The sequence below is a fragment of the Hypanus sabinus genome, chromosome 5 (assembly GCF_030144855.1).
Source record: "Hypanus sabinus isolate sHypSab1 chromosome 5, sHypSab1.hap1, whole genome shotgun sequence".
NCBI lineage: Eukaryota > Metazoa > Chordata > Chondrichthyes > Myliobatiformes > Dasyatidae > Hypanus > Hypanus sabinus.
The window spans coordinates 42,355,527-42,372,607 of NC_082710.1; the positions used below are offsets into that span (position 1 = coordinate 42,355,527).

A 17,081-nucleotide genomic window follows, 5' to 3' on the forward strand; every position below is an offset into this window, starting at 1 on the left:
ATAGGTCTATTAGACCGTTCAGAAATCTAATTGTATAGGGAAAGAAGCTGTTCTAAAATGCTGAGCGTGTGTCTTCAGGTTCCTCTACCCCCTCCCTGAGTAGTAACGAGAAGAAGGCGATTCCTGGGATGAGGGTTTTTAATGACGGATACTGCTTTCTTGGGGCACAACCTCTAGAAATGTCCTCAGTAGCAGGGTGGTTGTGCCGCTAATTGAAACGAGTGTACGTTCCTTTGTGACCTCCTCTGATCCTATGCTTGGGAAGCTCCATACTAGGCTGTGATGTAACCAGTCAGAATATCTGTAGACATTTGCAAGATTCTTTGATGATATGCCAAATCTCCTTGATCTTGTAATGAAGTAAAGCTGCTGGTGTACCCTCATCATTATTATATCAATGTGTTGGGCCTAGGATAAGATTTTTAAGATGTTGTTGGCACCCAGGAAATTGAAGCTGTACCACCTTCTCTGCCTGTGACCCCTCAATGAGGACTGATATGTGCTCTCCTGACTTCTCCTTAAATTGGCATTGAGTGTGCGATAATTGACTTTGAAGACTTCAGTAAATTTAGATACAGGGAAGTAAATTGAACAAATCTAAATTGAGTAATTTGTAAAATTGTAACTGAGGGATTATTACACATGGAAGCAGCAGTCATGAGCCATTTTTGTAGAATTCTGGTGTTGTTCTCCTTTTCCCTTGTGAATGTGCTTGGAGTACCTGCCATTAGAGCCTCACTTGGTTTCACTAGGCAAATATGTGAATATAGGAAGTGTGTACTTGCACACAAAGGGTTACCTAAGCAGTACGATTTCCAATGAGGTGTCATGGGGTCAGGGCTTTGGTGAGAACACATCTAAGTAGTCTGTGCATTCTTGTTCTTAAGACCATAAGACATAGGAGCAGAATTAGGCCATTTGGCCGATGGAGTCTACTCTCCGATTTAGTCATGGCTGATCCTTTTATCCCCTCAGCAGCCCCGCACCCAGCCTTCTCCCAGTTACCTTTGTTGTTGTATCCAATCAAGAACCTTTCAAGCTCTGCCTTAAATACACCCAACGACCTGGCCTGCGTAGCTGTCTGTGGTAATAAATTCCACAAATTCACCACCTTCTGGCTAAAGAAATTTCTCTGCATCTGTTTTAAATAGACACCCCTCTATCCTGAGACTGTGCTCTCATGTCCTAGACCAGGGGTGGGCAAACTTTTTGACTTGAGGGCCACAAAGGGTTCTAAAATTTGACAGGGGGGCTGGACCAGGAGCAGATGGATGGAGTGTTTAGGTAATACACCTCATAAGAGAAAATAAAATATCATGGGATATGTAGAAAACATGTGCTTTAATTTCAATTGAAAATGAACAAATGCATTACTGCAAATATCTGTCTTTGAAGTCCCATGGTATTTAGCTATTTATTGAAATGACTTTTAAAACACTGAAAATTAAATGAATAAAATACAGCTTCTTTTTTAATAGTAACAGTTATTATTTTAAAGCACTGAAAATTCTGTTATCCTTCAAGATATTATCATCATCATCACTCTCCTCCTGACTGTCTTTATTTCAAAAACGGTAGGAGATGCAGGTCTACTTGTCCTGCTCCTTCTTATTCAATTGTCCCCTGTGCCAAAACTCAACAACGACCCGCACAATAACAGAACAGTGAGAGCGTGCCAGTATGTGGAGCGCGTTATTTGATCTGGAGCGCATTTTTTATTTTGAGAACGTATGCGCACTACTCATGTCCATCACTTAACAGAAATGACATGTAACATGTAAGGCTTATTGAAAAAAATATTTTCAAATGCATTTTTTACATAACACAACGAAGAAACTTATTTTTAATTTCAGTGGGAACAGTGTTGTTGGTCTCCCTTTTTAGCCAGCGCATCAAAGTCTGGATTTAGTTTTGTTGTGGCGATTCTCAGGATGGATCTGAGGTGTTGGTCAGTTAACTTGGATCTGTGGCTGGCTTTGTTGATGTTCATGACGCTGAACGCCTGTTCACACAAATAGGTCGAGCCGAACAAAGAGTAAAGCGCAAATGTGGAGTAATACGCTGCACCTCAACAAAGGTCAAAGTGTAGCGGTGTGCTACATGCAGCACTAAAATTACGACACGGAGTCGGTAACTGCAGTCGAAGAAAAAAACTTTATTCGAAATCCCCAGCCTCACTTTTAAGCCTCCCTCAACCTGCCCCCCTGCGCAGAGGCTCCAAAGCTCTGTGCTCGCAAATCCCCGCAGGCTATCTCCCTTAGCCGGAACGCTGGCTAATTGTGAGCCCGTTCGGATGTGCCAGGAAATGGGTCGCCACAAATGTATATAGAGTGTGTCATCTATTGGGAAAACACCAGAATTGCGGAGAAAAAATGTTAACAAGGTTTATTAATATAATTTCATCAAGTTCTGCGGGCCGGATTAAAAAGCTTAACGGGCCGCATATGGCCCGCGGGCCGTAGTTTGCCCATGCCTGTCCTAGACCATGAAAAACATCCTTTCCACATCTACTCTGTTCAAGCCTTTCAACATTTGAAAGGTTTCAATAAGATTCTTCCTTATCATAAATTCCAGTGAGTACAGATCCAGAGCAGCAAACATTCCTCGTATGATAACCCTTTCATTCCTGGAATCATTCTTGTGAACCTCCTCTGAACCTTTTCCAATCAATGCCAGCACATCTTTTCTTAGATGAGGGGCCCAAAACTTCACAATTCTCAAGGTGATGCCTCATCAGTGCTTTATAAACCCTCAGCATCATATCCCTTTTGTTGTTTTAGACCTCTTGAAATGAATGCTAACATTGCATTTGCCTTCCTCACTACTGGCTCCACCTACAAGTTAACCTTTAGGGTTTTATGCACAAGGACCCCCAAGTCCCTTTGCATCTCAGATTTATTGATTTACTTTTTTTATGAATCATATGCAGTGCAAAGAGAGTGGGATTAAAGCTAAAATCAGATCAACAATATGGCCACTTCAGCTGCTTTGTTCTATTATTCTTTTTACTTACCTTACTTACTTAATATGCTCTTTGTTTCCCTGGCCCAGATTCACTGAGGCCAATTATTGTATCCTTACTGCAATTTAAAAGTGAGACCTCAAATTCAGCATGGATAAGGAATTATGTTTGTGATCCAGTATATTTTTGCAGCTGAGAATGAAGTCCCCCAATTCACTTTGGGGAATCCATAAAAGTTTTAAGTAGTTTATTTAAATCTTTTTAAGAGTGCTATTAGCTACCTTAAAAAGAACAAGTTAATCACTTCCTACCTTTGGTTCAAGTCAAAGTGATTTTTCTTTTGGCAATAATTTGATCTGTTTCTCATCAGCTATCTGTATGATTTAATGCAGGTAAAATTTGTAGAAATGTTGGAATAGCTTTGTGCAGTAACTCCCAAACCTGCAGAAATTGAGAAAATTTCATCTAATTCGCTTTCTTACACATATCATTAAATAAGACATCATTTTAAGACGGAAAGACAAATGAAGATGCTGGAAGTAAAAGGAACATTATGGTGAGACTAAACAAATCAACATGACAATTAGAATCAGATTACCATTGTTTGTATTATGGGTTGCAGATGGTCTCTTTCCTTTATGCATTCCAGGGACACAGGCAGTTTTTCCAGTTAAAGCAGGTATTTACCTGCACTTCCAATCTAATCTACAGCATTTGCTATTCACAATATGGCCTCCCCTGCTTTAGAGATGCCAAATGCAGAAGTGGGGAGGTGGAGTTTGTTTCATGCGACATGTGCATTTACTTCACAGGAGTGACTGTGTTTCCTGTCACCTGCCATTTTAATTCTTTATCCTGATCCTACTTTGACACAACTATGATTTACCAGTATTTCCCATAGCCTTGTATTAACAGCACAAAGCAAAGACAAGGAAGCATAATGTGATTCTAGAATGACCTCTGTCCCACTGTAATAAGACCACTGAACAGTTCCTTAGTATGATGAGACTTCACAATCTACAGTCGGCCCTCCTTATCCGCGGATTCTGCATGCACAGATTCAACCAACCGCAGATCGGGAAAACCTGCAAGTTCTCTCTCCAACACTCGTTGTTTGAGCATGTACAGACTATTTTTTCTTGTCGTTATTCCCTAAACTATACAGTATACCAACTATTTACGTAGCATTTACATTGTATTAGGTATTATAAGTAATCCAGAAATGACTTAAAAGTACAGACAGTCCCCGGGTGATGATTGAGTTCCGTTCCTGACTCCGTCTTTAAGTCAGATTTGAAGTCGGAACAGGTACATCTGGTATTATTTAGCGTCAGTTAGTCAAACGTTTTTCTTGGTATGTAGTATATATTTTACCTTTCTATGCATATAAAACACTTAAGAAACATAAGTATTTCAATTATTAAACCACTGCATTGCTTAGTAATAATTGTAGCTTTCATCGGGGCAGGGCCTTTCAAATGCTCCATTAAAATTGTTCCGATCTTTGACCAACTGTAGCCTAACGCTTTTCCAATGACCGATGGCGTTTCACCTCTTTTCGATCACTTTATTACTTCCACCTTATTTTCAATCGTGATTGTGATTATTTTCGTGAACAGAAACACTGCGGATTCAGAGCTACGCCACCGGGTCCTAATGTCCACCACACTGAGACATGTTAAATAAAGTCCGGGGTTCCACTGGGTCCTAAAGACAACTGCACTACTTCAGGTTAAATAAGGGACTTGAGCATCTGCGATTTTTGGTATCCGTGGGGGAGGGGGGTCTTGGAACTAATCCCCCGCGGATAAGGAGGGCCAACTGTACTTTGATATGACCTTGCACCTTACTGTCTGCCTGCACTGTATTTTCTCTGGAACCATAAGACTTTATTCTGAAAGCATGTACCAGCAGGTTCAAGGTCAGCTTCTATCCCACTGTTATCGAGCTCTTGAATAAACCTCTATGATAAAGTGGACCTTTTGCCTCACAATCTACTTCTTTATGACTTTTCACTTTTATCAATTACCTGCACTGCACTACCTCAAAGCATTTGCTTATTATTGAGGTGATGCCAGGATGCCAGTTGTTCAGACATATTACCTTGATCTTTTTAGGTACAGGGACAATGGTGGATGTTTTGAAGCAGGAGGGCACTCCATACTGGGGGAGAGAGAGAGAGATTAAAAGTGTCTGTAAACACACCAGCCAGTTGTGCCATGCACTCTCTGAGTATCAGCCCTGGGAAGCCATCTGGTCCTGCAGCTTCAAAACATCCACCATTGTCCCTGTATCTAAAAAGGCCAAGGTATCATGTTTGAATGACGGGCGTCCTGTCACACTCATCTCAATAATAAGCAAATGCTGTGAGAGTCTGGTCAAGGTCGACATCTGCAGCTTGCTAACACCCACACTGGACCCCCTATAGTTCACCTACCAACACAGCCAATTGACAGATGATACAATAGCCACAGCTCTACGTACCACCCTTAAACACCTAAAAGGAAGGATGCTTATGTGAGAATGCTGTTCTTAGACTAGTTCAGCATTCAACACTGTAATTCCCTCTGGGCTTGACCAGCAGCTCAGAGACCTCAGCTTTCACCCTGCCTTCTGCAGCTGGGTCTTGGACTTCCTGTCAGATTGCCAGCAGGTGGTAAGAATGGGCTCCCTCACCTCTGCCCCTCTGACCCTCAACATTGGTGCCCCTCAGGGCTGTGTCCTAAGCCCCCTGCTTTACTCTCTGCACACCCATGACTGTGTCACCACCCACAGCTCCAATCTGCTAATCTGCCTACGATACATTGATTGGCCTTACCTCAAATAATAACGAGGCAGCCTTCAGAGAAGAAGTCATTACCCTGACGGTGTCAAAAAACTAACTCAATGTCGCAAAAACAAAAGAGTTGGTTGTGGACTACGGTAGGAATGGAGACAGGCTTACCCTCTCGACATCAATGGATCTGTGGTCGAGAGGGTGGACAACTTCAAGCTCCTCAGTATACACATCACCGAGGGCCTCACGTGGTCTGTTCATACCGGCTGTGTGGTGAAAAGGGCACAACAGCACGTCTTTCACCTCAGACGTTTGAAGAAGTTCAGCACGAATCCCCAAATCCTAAGGACTTTATAGAAGGGCACAATTCAGAACATCCTGTCTGGCTGTATCACTGCCTGGTATGGGAACTGTGCTTCCCTCAATCGCATGGCTCTGCAAGAGAGTGGAGCCGTCAGCCCACTGCATCTGTGGATATGAACTTCCCACTGTTCAGGATGTTTACAGCAACAGGTGCATAAAAAGGGCCCGAAAGATCGTTGGAGACCTGTCACCCCAATCACAAACTGTTCCAGCTGTTACCATCTGGGAAGCAGTACCATAGCATAAAAGTCAGGACCAACGGGCTGTGGGACAGCTTCTTCCACCAGGCCAACAGACTGACTAATTCACACTGACACAATTGTATTTCTAAGCTATATTGACTGCTGTGTTGTATATCTTACTGTACATATATTTATTGCAAATTACTATAATTTGCACATTCAAACAGAGATGTAATGTAAAGATTTTTACTCCTCACTGTATGTGAAGGAAGTAGGGAATAAAGTCAATTCAATTAAGTAGCTTTTACATTTAATTGTGCATTGTTATTGCTTTACCTTACTCTAGCTCTTTTCCCTGTGTCTTGGTAATATACAGTAATAAACCAATACACTGATATAGTTTTACCTTGGACTTCCTTACTACACTGTTGAAATGAATTGATCTATAAACAGTGTGCAAGACAGATTTTTCCACTGAACCTCAATACATATGACAATAATAAACTAATTTGCTGCCATGTGAATTCATTAGCTCTCACCCTTTCAGACAAATTCTCTTTGTTCTCCCCATCCCTTATCTTTTATGCTACTCTTTTCACAATTCTGATGACAATTTTTAAACTGAAATATTAACCATTTCCCTTTTCAAGGGTGCTGCCTGACCTGCCGAGTGTCCCAGCATTTTGTTTTATTTCTGTTGCTTGGATTCAGAACCAGGGCCTAGATTTGTAAGAGTACTGCTAGCTTCCTGTTTCACTCCATCGAGAGTTCAATATATATTAACATTTGAAGATTAGCACTTAACTATTATTTTTCTGTTAGATAATAAAATAGATGTTGTTTATCTTCATAGTTGACAGTCCCTCTGGAAATGTCAGTAAAAAAATTTACAGCTTTTCACTTGGTATGTAATGAAGTAAAGTTTTCAGCTTGAGTGGGATAATTTGAGGAAATGGGAACAGTGCTCTTTGTTGAACAGCTTAATTTATCTTGCACTTAGGTAATTTCATTCCTTAGCTATTATGGTCACTAAAGCAACTTTGGATGAAGACGATGTTGGCTGGGGGCTTGGCATCTCAGAAAAGATGGAAAAAAGTAATGCAAACTGGGTAGACATTACCAAGGAATTCAAAGATTGCTGTAAAGGTATGTTTCTGTCTTAAGTGATTTCTGTAATCAAATGTGGCAATCTGTTGTAATATGAAAAGTACAGCAAATCCATATTTTATATTTTCTTCATGAAATTTAATAATATTCTGTTTTTGATCATCTAACCATGGTCCTGAAAGCTTACACCTTTTTGAAAAAGGCATAATGCTGCTGAAAAATTACAAGCCACGATATTTAATGCTGAAAATTAATATCCTTGTCTTAAATTTGCTTTTTTCTCTTCCTCTTCTAAATAAGCAAGGATGTATGTATTAAAACTTGGGTTAAAAGTAATCCCACTAATTTATAGGTACATTTATTTATTTGGTTTTGAATTTCTTGAACTTTACAGCTGACCTTTTTGTCTGTCTTAATAATATTTAGGAAGACATGTAACTGTTCATTATGATCTGCCCAGCAGTGTATTTAAGCAGCACACACAAAATGCTGGAGGAACTCAGCAGGCCAGGCAGCGTCTATGGAAAAGAGTACAGTCGACGTTTAGGCCCGAAGCATCAACTGTACTCTACTCCATACACATTGCTTGGCCTGCTGACTTCCTCCAGCATTTTGTGTGTGTTGCTTGGATATCCAGCATCTGCAGATTTTCTTTTGTCAGCAGTGTATTTAGTAAGGCTCATTACATTTTAATTTATGTACAGTTTGTTAAGAGAATAAACTTAAAGACAGTTATAAATTATATGTCATTGAATTTAAAATTGTGCAATAATATTACTCCTGAAATTTTAAAAGGATGTAAGTCTTGTCTCGTTGTAGATTGTTAGACTGTTCCATAAAGTCAGTGCGCAGTTTTAGTGAAGTTCCTGCTGAAAGATTTGGGATTCTCACCCACTGGGGGGAAAAAAAGATTTTTCATTTTTTGTTGACATGGAGTAGTGTGAAGGATCCTATACTTCATCATACACCTACTTGGAAGGTCTGATGATTGCATCTTGAATCTAAAGGGTTTAGGGAGGGAGGGAATCACCTTGAAAAACAATTAGAAAAATAAGTTGTAAGAAGTTTGAAGTTTTTATCAGCTTGGTTTCAGAATTAAAATGCAAAGTGTTCCCTGCCACGGGTGGCAGATGACATGTATGAGTAGAGATTGAGTGAGCTAGGTCTGTTAGAAATTTAATGAACGAAAGGCAACGTTATTGAACATCTTGCTTAAACTACAACAGTAAATCGTTATTCCTAAAGCATAATTATTTCCCACAGAATTCATGTTAGACAATGTGTAGTGTCTATCAGAGTTGTTTCACGTTCACAACAAAGGTATCAAAAAACTTTTGTGAATGTATAAGCCATTTCTGATGTGGAATAAGAAACCTCCTGTAGAGTATTGTTTGCTTTGCTCTGGAGTCAGGACAGGTCCTGATTGTGGACTTGAGCTGATTTCACATCATAACAACATCAATGTGAAATAAAACCAGTTCACTTTACTTTGCTGTTAAGTTCAGCAGCATAAGTCATTGATGCTAAATTTAGATTGATCTGTGCATCATAATAAAGATGTAATGATAATAAATAATTGTTTTTGTAAAGTTGCTACTATGTTTAGTTAATCATATTAAACAAATGAGTGAAATGCAAAAATTAATTTCAAATCTGTTTTACTATAGAACTTAAGCTGGGTGAATTACTTCATGACAAACTGTAAGTATTACAGTGATTTCATTGAAAATAATTTTAATTCTTGGAACGTCTTCTGAGTCTTAATGAATCCAATCCACATAATTGCAACATTTACAACATTGCTTTTAAAATTGCTTGAATACCATTCGACTGGTGTTTTCTCGTTTGCTAGAGTTTAATAGAATTTACTCCTGCTATGTAGTGGAAATTGTAAACTGTGTTTCACAGAATTGTAATTCAATGTATTTAAAATAATTCTTTCAGCTTCGGCCTATTTGAAGCTATGTCTGCAATTGAGATGATGGATCCAAAGATGGATGCGGGAATGATTGGTAACCAAGTTAATCGCAAGGTGTTCAACTTCGAGCAGGCAGTCAAGGTTTGGCACTTTTATTTTAAAATAAAACTTAATCTTATTCAAGGCCATTAATGAGATCCTCATGAAATTGAAAGTTTAAAAAAAATGCAGGTGCTGGTATTTCCCACAAAAGCAAAATATACTGGAAACATTCAACAGGTCAGGCCGATACATTAATTCTGATTTTTTTTTCTATGGAAGCTGTCTGATCTGCAAAGTGTTTCTATCAGTTTACACTTCTGTGCCACTCTCATGGTTGCTGTAGAGAAGTTCCAAATGAACATTTTGTAAAATTTTGAAAAATGAAATGATTCACACAAAGAATTAAGTAATATCTTGTAAATGGATTCTGGATTTGTTGAAGTGGGGGAGGGGGGGCAAATAGTTGAAATCAGAGGAAGTATCAGGCTGAAATTTTATGTAGTTTACAAAAATGGAAAAGTTAATTTTCTATGTTTTTATCCTAAGGCTTAACGAATTCTAGCAGCATTCAGATATGCAACTTTCCTATTTTAAACAGTGTTGATTTATTGAACCATCATAATCTATTCGGGTTAAAATTGTGTTGTATAAAATCTAAGTCATTTGTGTGTTTTTGCAGTCACTTCCCACAATATGAGATTTATTGGCAGAAGAATTTTATTGCTTTCTTTAATCTACATTTCATAAATTTGAATTTTTTTTAATCACAAATGTCTGATGGGATGGGGTTAGGCGAGAGGGTTAAGAATCTGCAGGTCAGTATGAAAGCAAGATGGGTTACAAATGTGAGGTTTTCATCCCTAAAAATACTAGTAACTTATTTATTTGGCTGATTGGTCTACAGTAATCTGGCTGCATGTTGTGCACCTTTGTACAAAATGATGTGCACCATTTTTTATTTCAAGATTTTTAAAAATAAATTCAATTTCATTCTTTCATAATTGGTCACAAACTACTGTTCTGTCTTTGTAGTGCTACTGGATTATTAATCCAAGAATAAATCTGTTATACGACAATATAATGTAAATCTACATTTGAATTGGAGTGGGGAATATGGTGCTCTTACCTCCTGAGCTAGCTTCACCATTTAATAATCACCTGGCTGTTCTGATGTCACCTTGGTTCTTCAACCCCATTTCCTAATAGTAATTCACTGCTGTGCTGATCAAGTACTATACCTTAAAATTATTGAAAAATACTGCTTTAATTATCCTGAAAGAAGCAAGTTTCAGAGACTTGTGACACTCTTGAGGAACTTTACTTCTTTTGTGTCTTACATGGATGGTGCTTTATTTTTAACCACTGATTCTGCAGTTCATCTTATCAATATCTTGTGGGATTGTAAATGTTTCAATCAATTCCCATCTCATTCTTATGCTATGGCAGATGCAATTCTAAACTGTCCAACCTTTCCAGGTAGTTAAATATCCTGTGAGGTGATGCAGCAAAACTACTTGGTTTCAAGGATTCTTGCCACCACCATCAAGGGGAATTAGTGAATTGCCTTGCAGCAAGGCCCAGATCCTATAGTGATGAATACAATTTTTAAATAAGTGGTCTGAGTACTCTCCTACACTGGTAGTCCCCTTCCATTTCTGAGAACTGTGCAACAACTGATAGCTCCTTAAGTGAAAAAAAATTCTATATTAAACCATATTTTTTAGCTTTAAATATACTTGCTGTAATTACTCTTAACACATTAGCATTAATGAAATATATATAATATAATGAAATATGTTATTACAAGCTGGAAAATGCTCAAGGTGCAAGGGAGAAATTGTATGCAATAGGGTTTTCTTACAGTCAAATTGTTCATAAATGTACAGGAACTGAGTTATTATTCAGTTTTCTTTGCAATAAACAGTTACATTGTGTTAGCTTTCCAAATTACTTGCTGTTCCTATGTCCAGTGCATTAGAACATCCAGATTCTTTTGTATTTCACAACTCTGTAGCTTCCCACCATTTAGATATATTGTTTTTAATTATTCTACCAAAACGAATAATTTCACATATTCCCACTTTACTGGGAAGATTGATCACATCTTTTCCCACGAACTTTGCTTACTCACCCCCTTCAGTATGGGGCCTGTTTAAAACTTCATTTAAAACTCCTTGACAATTTAATTTGATTTGGTTATGAGTTAAGCATGTGCAAGCTTGCTTAAAACAGTCAAGACTAGAATTAACTGACCTAAATTTCAACATCAAAAAGAAAGACAAAGAGATGGGGAGAAGTGACTTGATTAATAATTTAGAGATAACAGAGTGTCTAATGAGTGGTAAGCAAGCAGTGTACCTTTCTGTGAAGACTAAAGAAATAGAACATTGTATTTGAGATTGTGTGAGAGCTGCTTTCAATTCTTCCAGTACCATTTTACTCCTAATTCAAGAGAAATTCTAGTTTTCTTACTTCTAATTTGTCTTCACTTTTAACTAATATATTTCACTTTTCAGAATCCATGAAAGTAAAGCATTTATACTGTTTTCAATATTATTTGAATGTTCATCAGTTCTAAAATGCTTAGCTTTAAAAGTCTGAGATAGTATTTTTTGCGGTGGATAAAGTTTATACTTTTAGTACAGCATTCTTTGTTTCTCACTGAAGGATGGAACGATTGCAATCAAGGGTCTAACATTGCCTGAACTTATAGGTGTAATGGACACGTGCTTCTGTTGCTTGGTGAGTTTGATTCTGTTTATTTTGCCTTTACCTTGGTTTTTATTTTGGTCCCCTTGCTGCTTTTTTTTCCAGGAAGCTATTCTATTCCCTTTTGCACTTGGTTCCCATCAGTTTCAGTGATTATCTAAAATTTGTTCATTCTGATTTCATTATTCCTGATCCCTGAATTTCAATGATTTACCTTCAACTTTAAGATTTGTAAGGTTCCCCTACAGTGCAAAAATCTATCCAACTTTGTCTTAATTATATTTACAGAGGTAGCCGCCACTGCTTCGTTGGGCAGAGAATTCCACAGACTCACCACCCTCTAGGAAAAGTAGTTCCTCCTCATCTCCATCCTAAATCTACTCCCCTGAATCTTGAGGTTATGTTTTTAAAAGAAGCAAGTCGTTCCTCTGTTAGCCTGCATTTATTTTTATAACTTGTGCTTATCTAGCCCCAGTCATGTCTTCATTGAGTAAAGGAAGGGCTTCTTGTGGTGTGAAAAAACTACAGTGGTGTGTATGTGAAAAGTATATGTGACGTGTGTAACATTGGCTTTTCCACAGTTTATGATATAAAGAACCAGAAGGTAAAGTTGCTCCAGTTTTTTTGCTGACAGTGAATCGACAAAACAGATGTGCATAAGGAAAACAATGGAAGTTGGAAGATGTTCACAACTAGACAAAGTTCTCATAAAGTGGTTTAAACTCTGCATCAACCAAAGTATAGAACTGTCAGGAGAGGTGATGACGGAACAAGCAAAATTATTTCATGAAGAATTAGGATTGGATTATGAGTGTGATTGCAGTGAAAAGTAGCTTCAACATTTCAAACAGCGACATGGCATAAAATTTCATCCAGTGTGTGGTGAAAAGCAGTTGGCAGACAAGGAAGCGAATGCTTAGTTTGTTATGTTAGTTTCTGATGAAAATTTAAGTCCTGACAGGTCTATAATCTACAATGCAGATGAAACCACTTCATACTGGCATTGTACTCCAAGATGAACACTGACTATAGAGGATGCTGAGTCACCAGCAGGTTCTCAAGCATCAAAAGATCATGTAACTGTGTTGAGCTGCTTTAATGCTGCAGCAACCCACAGGTGTAAATTGTTAGTTATTGGCAAAAGTTTATATCATAGTGCTTTCAAAGGTATGAAGCAGTTTCCAGTAATTTATCATGCCAACAAAAAAATGATCGATTACAACTGACACTGTGTTGGAATGGTTTGAATATTACTTTCTTCCAGGAGTGAGAGCTCATGGTGACTGTTGATCTGGACAAAAATTGTAAGATAATGCTGATTTTAGATAACTGCTCTGTGCATCCAAAAGCAGAGCTGTTGGTGAACAATAATGTTTACAGTATCTACCTGCCACCTAACTGTATGTCATTAATTCAACTCCTGGATAATGGCATGTTAGCTAAATATTGCTCCCCGTTTATGAAGCAGCTACTGAGTGTAGTTGATTCCAGCAGAGCAGTACGGGAATTTGTGAAACAATTGCTTTTCATTTGTCTTTTATTTTTTCTTTATTATCCAAGGGTGAGGTGATCATCAAGTGGTGTTTATTTATTTAATCCTAACCTAACCATCTGCAGTTTGGCGAACTCACTAATCCAGAATTGCACAGATCCCAAACTTTCCAGATTTATGGTGGTCAAGCTATATTTTGATCTGTACATATATACAATATTTTGTTCATTCAATGTTGTGTTCTTTCTCTTTGGCCAACCACTTACTGAATATTAGACAGGTCTGTTAGTTTGAATGAGGAATATACATTTCCTACAAGGACTACTCAGTTCCTACATTTCCTACTCAATGTGGTGATATTGTTGGAAGCATTAAATATCATTTTAAATTGAAATCTTAACCCATGACTTCTTCCAACAGATAACGTGGCTAGAAGGACATTCTTTGGCCCAGACGGTTTTTACATGCCTTTATGTTCATAATCCAGATTTAATTGAGGATTCTGCAATGAAAGCCTTTGCACTTGGCATCTTAAAGATCTGTGACATTGCCAGAGAGAAAGTAAACAAAGCAGCTGTTTTTGAAGAGGTAAGCACGGAAATGGCTGCCACAGGATAGTTTTTAACAAATAAATTTCACCTCCAGGTGGAAAGATTTTAGTGTCCATTATTAAGGATGAAATTTCGAACATGACAAAATATAATGAAGTCAGCACAGTTTCGTTAAGAGGAGCACTTGCCTGAAAAATCTTTTATAATTCTTTGAGGAGGTAACAAGCAGGTTAGATGAAGGAGAGTCACAGAATGTTATTTACTTGGATTCTCAGAAGGCCTTTGACAAGGTGTTGCTCATGAGGAAGCCAAACAAAATGGGAGCCCCAATAAAGATTGGCTGACTGGCAGAAGTCAGAGAATGGGGATGAAAGGGTCCTTTTCAGGATGGTTTCCAGTGACCAGTGAAGTTCTGTGGGGGGTCATTGTTGGCACCACAACTTTTCACTTTGTGTGTAAATGATTTGGATGAAGGTGACATAGTGGCCAGGTTTGTAGGTGGTACAAAGATAGATGGAAGGATGGTAGTGTTGTGGAAATGGGGAATTTGCAAAAAGATCTAAACAAATTAGGAGAGTGGGCACTGAAGTGAAAGATGGAATAAAGAGTAACAAAAAGTGGGGTTGTGAACTTTGTTAGGAAAAGATAAAGGTAAACTATTTTCTAAATGGGGACAGAATTCAGAAATTGGAAGTACAAAGGGATATGTGTCCTAATTTATAATTCCATTAAGGTTAACTTGCAAGTTGAGCTGGTAGTAAGAAAGGTAATTGCAAAATTAGCATTCATTTTAAGAAGCCTTATATAAGTAAGATTATATTGGAGAGGATTTAAAAGGCATTGGTCAGATTGCACTTAGAAATTATGAAGAGCTTTGGGTCCCTTTTTCTGAGGGATGGAAACGTGTAAGAACGATCATGGTAATGCCGGGAAGGAAGGGTGTAATGTACGAGGATTACTTGGCACTGGGCCTGTGCTCAGTGGAGTTCAGTAGGATAGTGAGGTAGTGGGGAAGAATCTCATTTAAAATCTACCAAATAACCGAAAGGCTGGATAAGGAGAGGATGTTTCCATTAGTAGGAGAGTCTCGGATCAGAGGACACAACAGCAGAATAAAACTGAAAGTAGGAAGAGTTTTGTTGTCCAGACAGTGGTAAATTTGTTGTTACTGAGAGCTGTGGAGGCCAGGTGATTAGATGTATCTGAGGTAGAGATTGATAGGTTCTTGATTGGTAAAGATTATGGGGAGAAGGTGGGAAAATATAGCTTGAAGAGAAGAAATGGATTTGGGCCCATTGGTGAGCCTTTGTTTAAAGCTTGATTAAGGTTACTTAATCATTTAGAACTTGAAATTAATGAATACATTCTTAGAAATAAGTGATATAAAAAGGTCTGAACTATCAAAAAAGATAAGAAAAATTGATGGATAAGCACATCTTTTTGAGGTTAGTTTGCTTATTTGTTATATATTTTAATCAATGTTTATTGACAATATAGTTACTGGTTTATTACAGTCACAAATACCAAAATACAGTGAAAAACTTGTTTTGCATACTGTTGACACAGATTAAATCATTACATGGTGCATTGTGCAAGAAAAAGGTAAAAATAATAACGTAGAATAAAGTGCAAAAACTACCAAAAACAGAACAGTGCAGATAAACGATAAAGTGTAAAATCATAAGGAGGTAGGTTGTGAGCCCAGGGGTCAATATTGTGTCTGACAACAAATTGTAGATGTGGCTGGTCATAATACTTGCCCATCAAAACAGTCAAATTACTTTTTTTAAAAAAAAAGAAATCCAAGGACAGATAAAACATCAATTTCCAATCACTGGTCACATTCTCGAATCTAAAGTACCCCTGTGGCTAGTAAACTTCTCAGAAGTAGACATATATTACGTTTTCCTACAGCAGAGTTTGACCCAGCACATGTTGGATAAACAGTAGGGAGGCACAGCAAACCAGGTTTCCTTCTCCTTCATCATTGTGATCTTTTTCATACCATTAAAGCTTTCCTCCGGCCAGTAGAAGAATATATTGTGAATAGCCTAGCATTAGTGAAATATTGTTTTTTTTTAAGTTTGAGAGCTCAGACATTAGTTATTCAATAGGCGTGGGCCTTGCCACCCTCTTAGTTGGTGCCAGTTCTTGTTTTAATTTATCACTCCTGATTTCCAAGTCATGTACTCCTTTTTCTGCATGTTCTAACTCTCCCCTTTTCCTCATCTTAACACTTCCTTTATTTATAATTTATTCCAGCTCTGATGGGAGGTTATCAGCTTAAAGCATTAAACTATTTGCCTCCACTGATAGTACCTAATCTGCTGAATGGTTTCAGCATTTACTGATTTTATTCTACTAAAAAAGTTAATTAAGTGGTGAGTGCAATTCTCACTGAAGGGAGAAGAATAAAATGAAAATAGAAATTCACAGGAGGGAGAAAGTAGAGTAATGCATATCGCTGGAATCTGTTAGTTGGAGGCATACCCCATATCACTGTACCTTGATACATGTGACAATAATAATAAACCAAGTTACCAACTTTTACTTTTATTTGTATTTTCAGGAGGATTTTCAGTCAATGACTTATGGTTTTAAAATGGCCAATAATGTCACAGATCTAAGGGTTACAGGTGAGCATTTTTTGACAGAATTTAAAATGCCTCTTCAGACATAGGATACTTAGGATCAAATACCTTGCTTTTCTGAACATCCGACAAGTCCATTAGATATCTTCCTGATGAAGTAGTAGAGGCCAGTTCAGTTGTGTCATTTAAGGTAAAATTGGATAGGTATATGGACAGGAAAGGAGTGGAGGGTTATGGGCTGAGTGCGGGTAGGTGGGACTAGGTGAGATTAAGGGTTCGGCACGGACTAGGAGGGCCAAGATGGCCTGTTTCCATGCTGTGATTGTTATATGGTTATATATGTCTACAGCTATCAACATTACCCCTATGTCTGTATTATCTGCAAATG

At 38.0% G+C, this 17,081-nt stretch overlaps 1 protein-coding gene across 1 annotated transcript in view; it reads left to right on the forward strand.

Moving 5' to 3' along the window:
* The window catches only part of naa35 (N-alpha-acetyltransferase 35, NatC auxiliary subunit), a 58,499-nt gene that overhangs the window by 4,393 nt on the left and 37,025 nt on the right, over nucleotides 1-17,081 (forward strand). Inside the window, exons 2-7 of the mRNA XM_059969835.1 lie at nucleotides 7,284-7,429; nucleotides 9,058-9,091; nucleotides 9,335-9,449; nucleotides 12,018-12,092; nucleotides 13,972-14,139; nucleotides 16,672-16,738. Coding sequence (XP_059825818.1) covers nucleotides 7,306-7,429; nucleotides 9,058-9,091; nucleotides 9,335-9,449; nucleotides 12,018-12,092; nucleotides 13,972-14,139; nucleotides 16,672-16,738 — 583 coding nt within the window. The 5' untranslated portion in view covers nucleotides 7,284-7,305. The remainder of the gene's footprint in view (nucleotides 1-7,283; nucleotides 7,430-9,057; nucleotides 9,092-9,334; nucleotides 9,450-12,017; nucleotides 12,093-13,971; nucleotides 14,140-16,671; nucleotides 16,739-17,081) is intronic.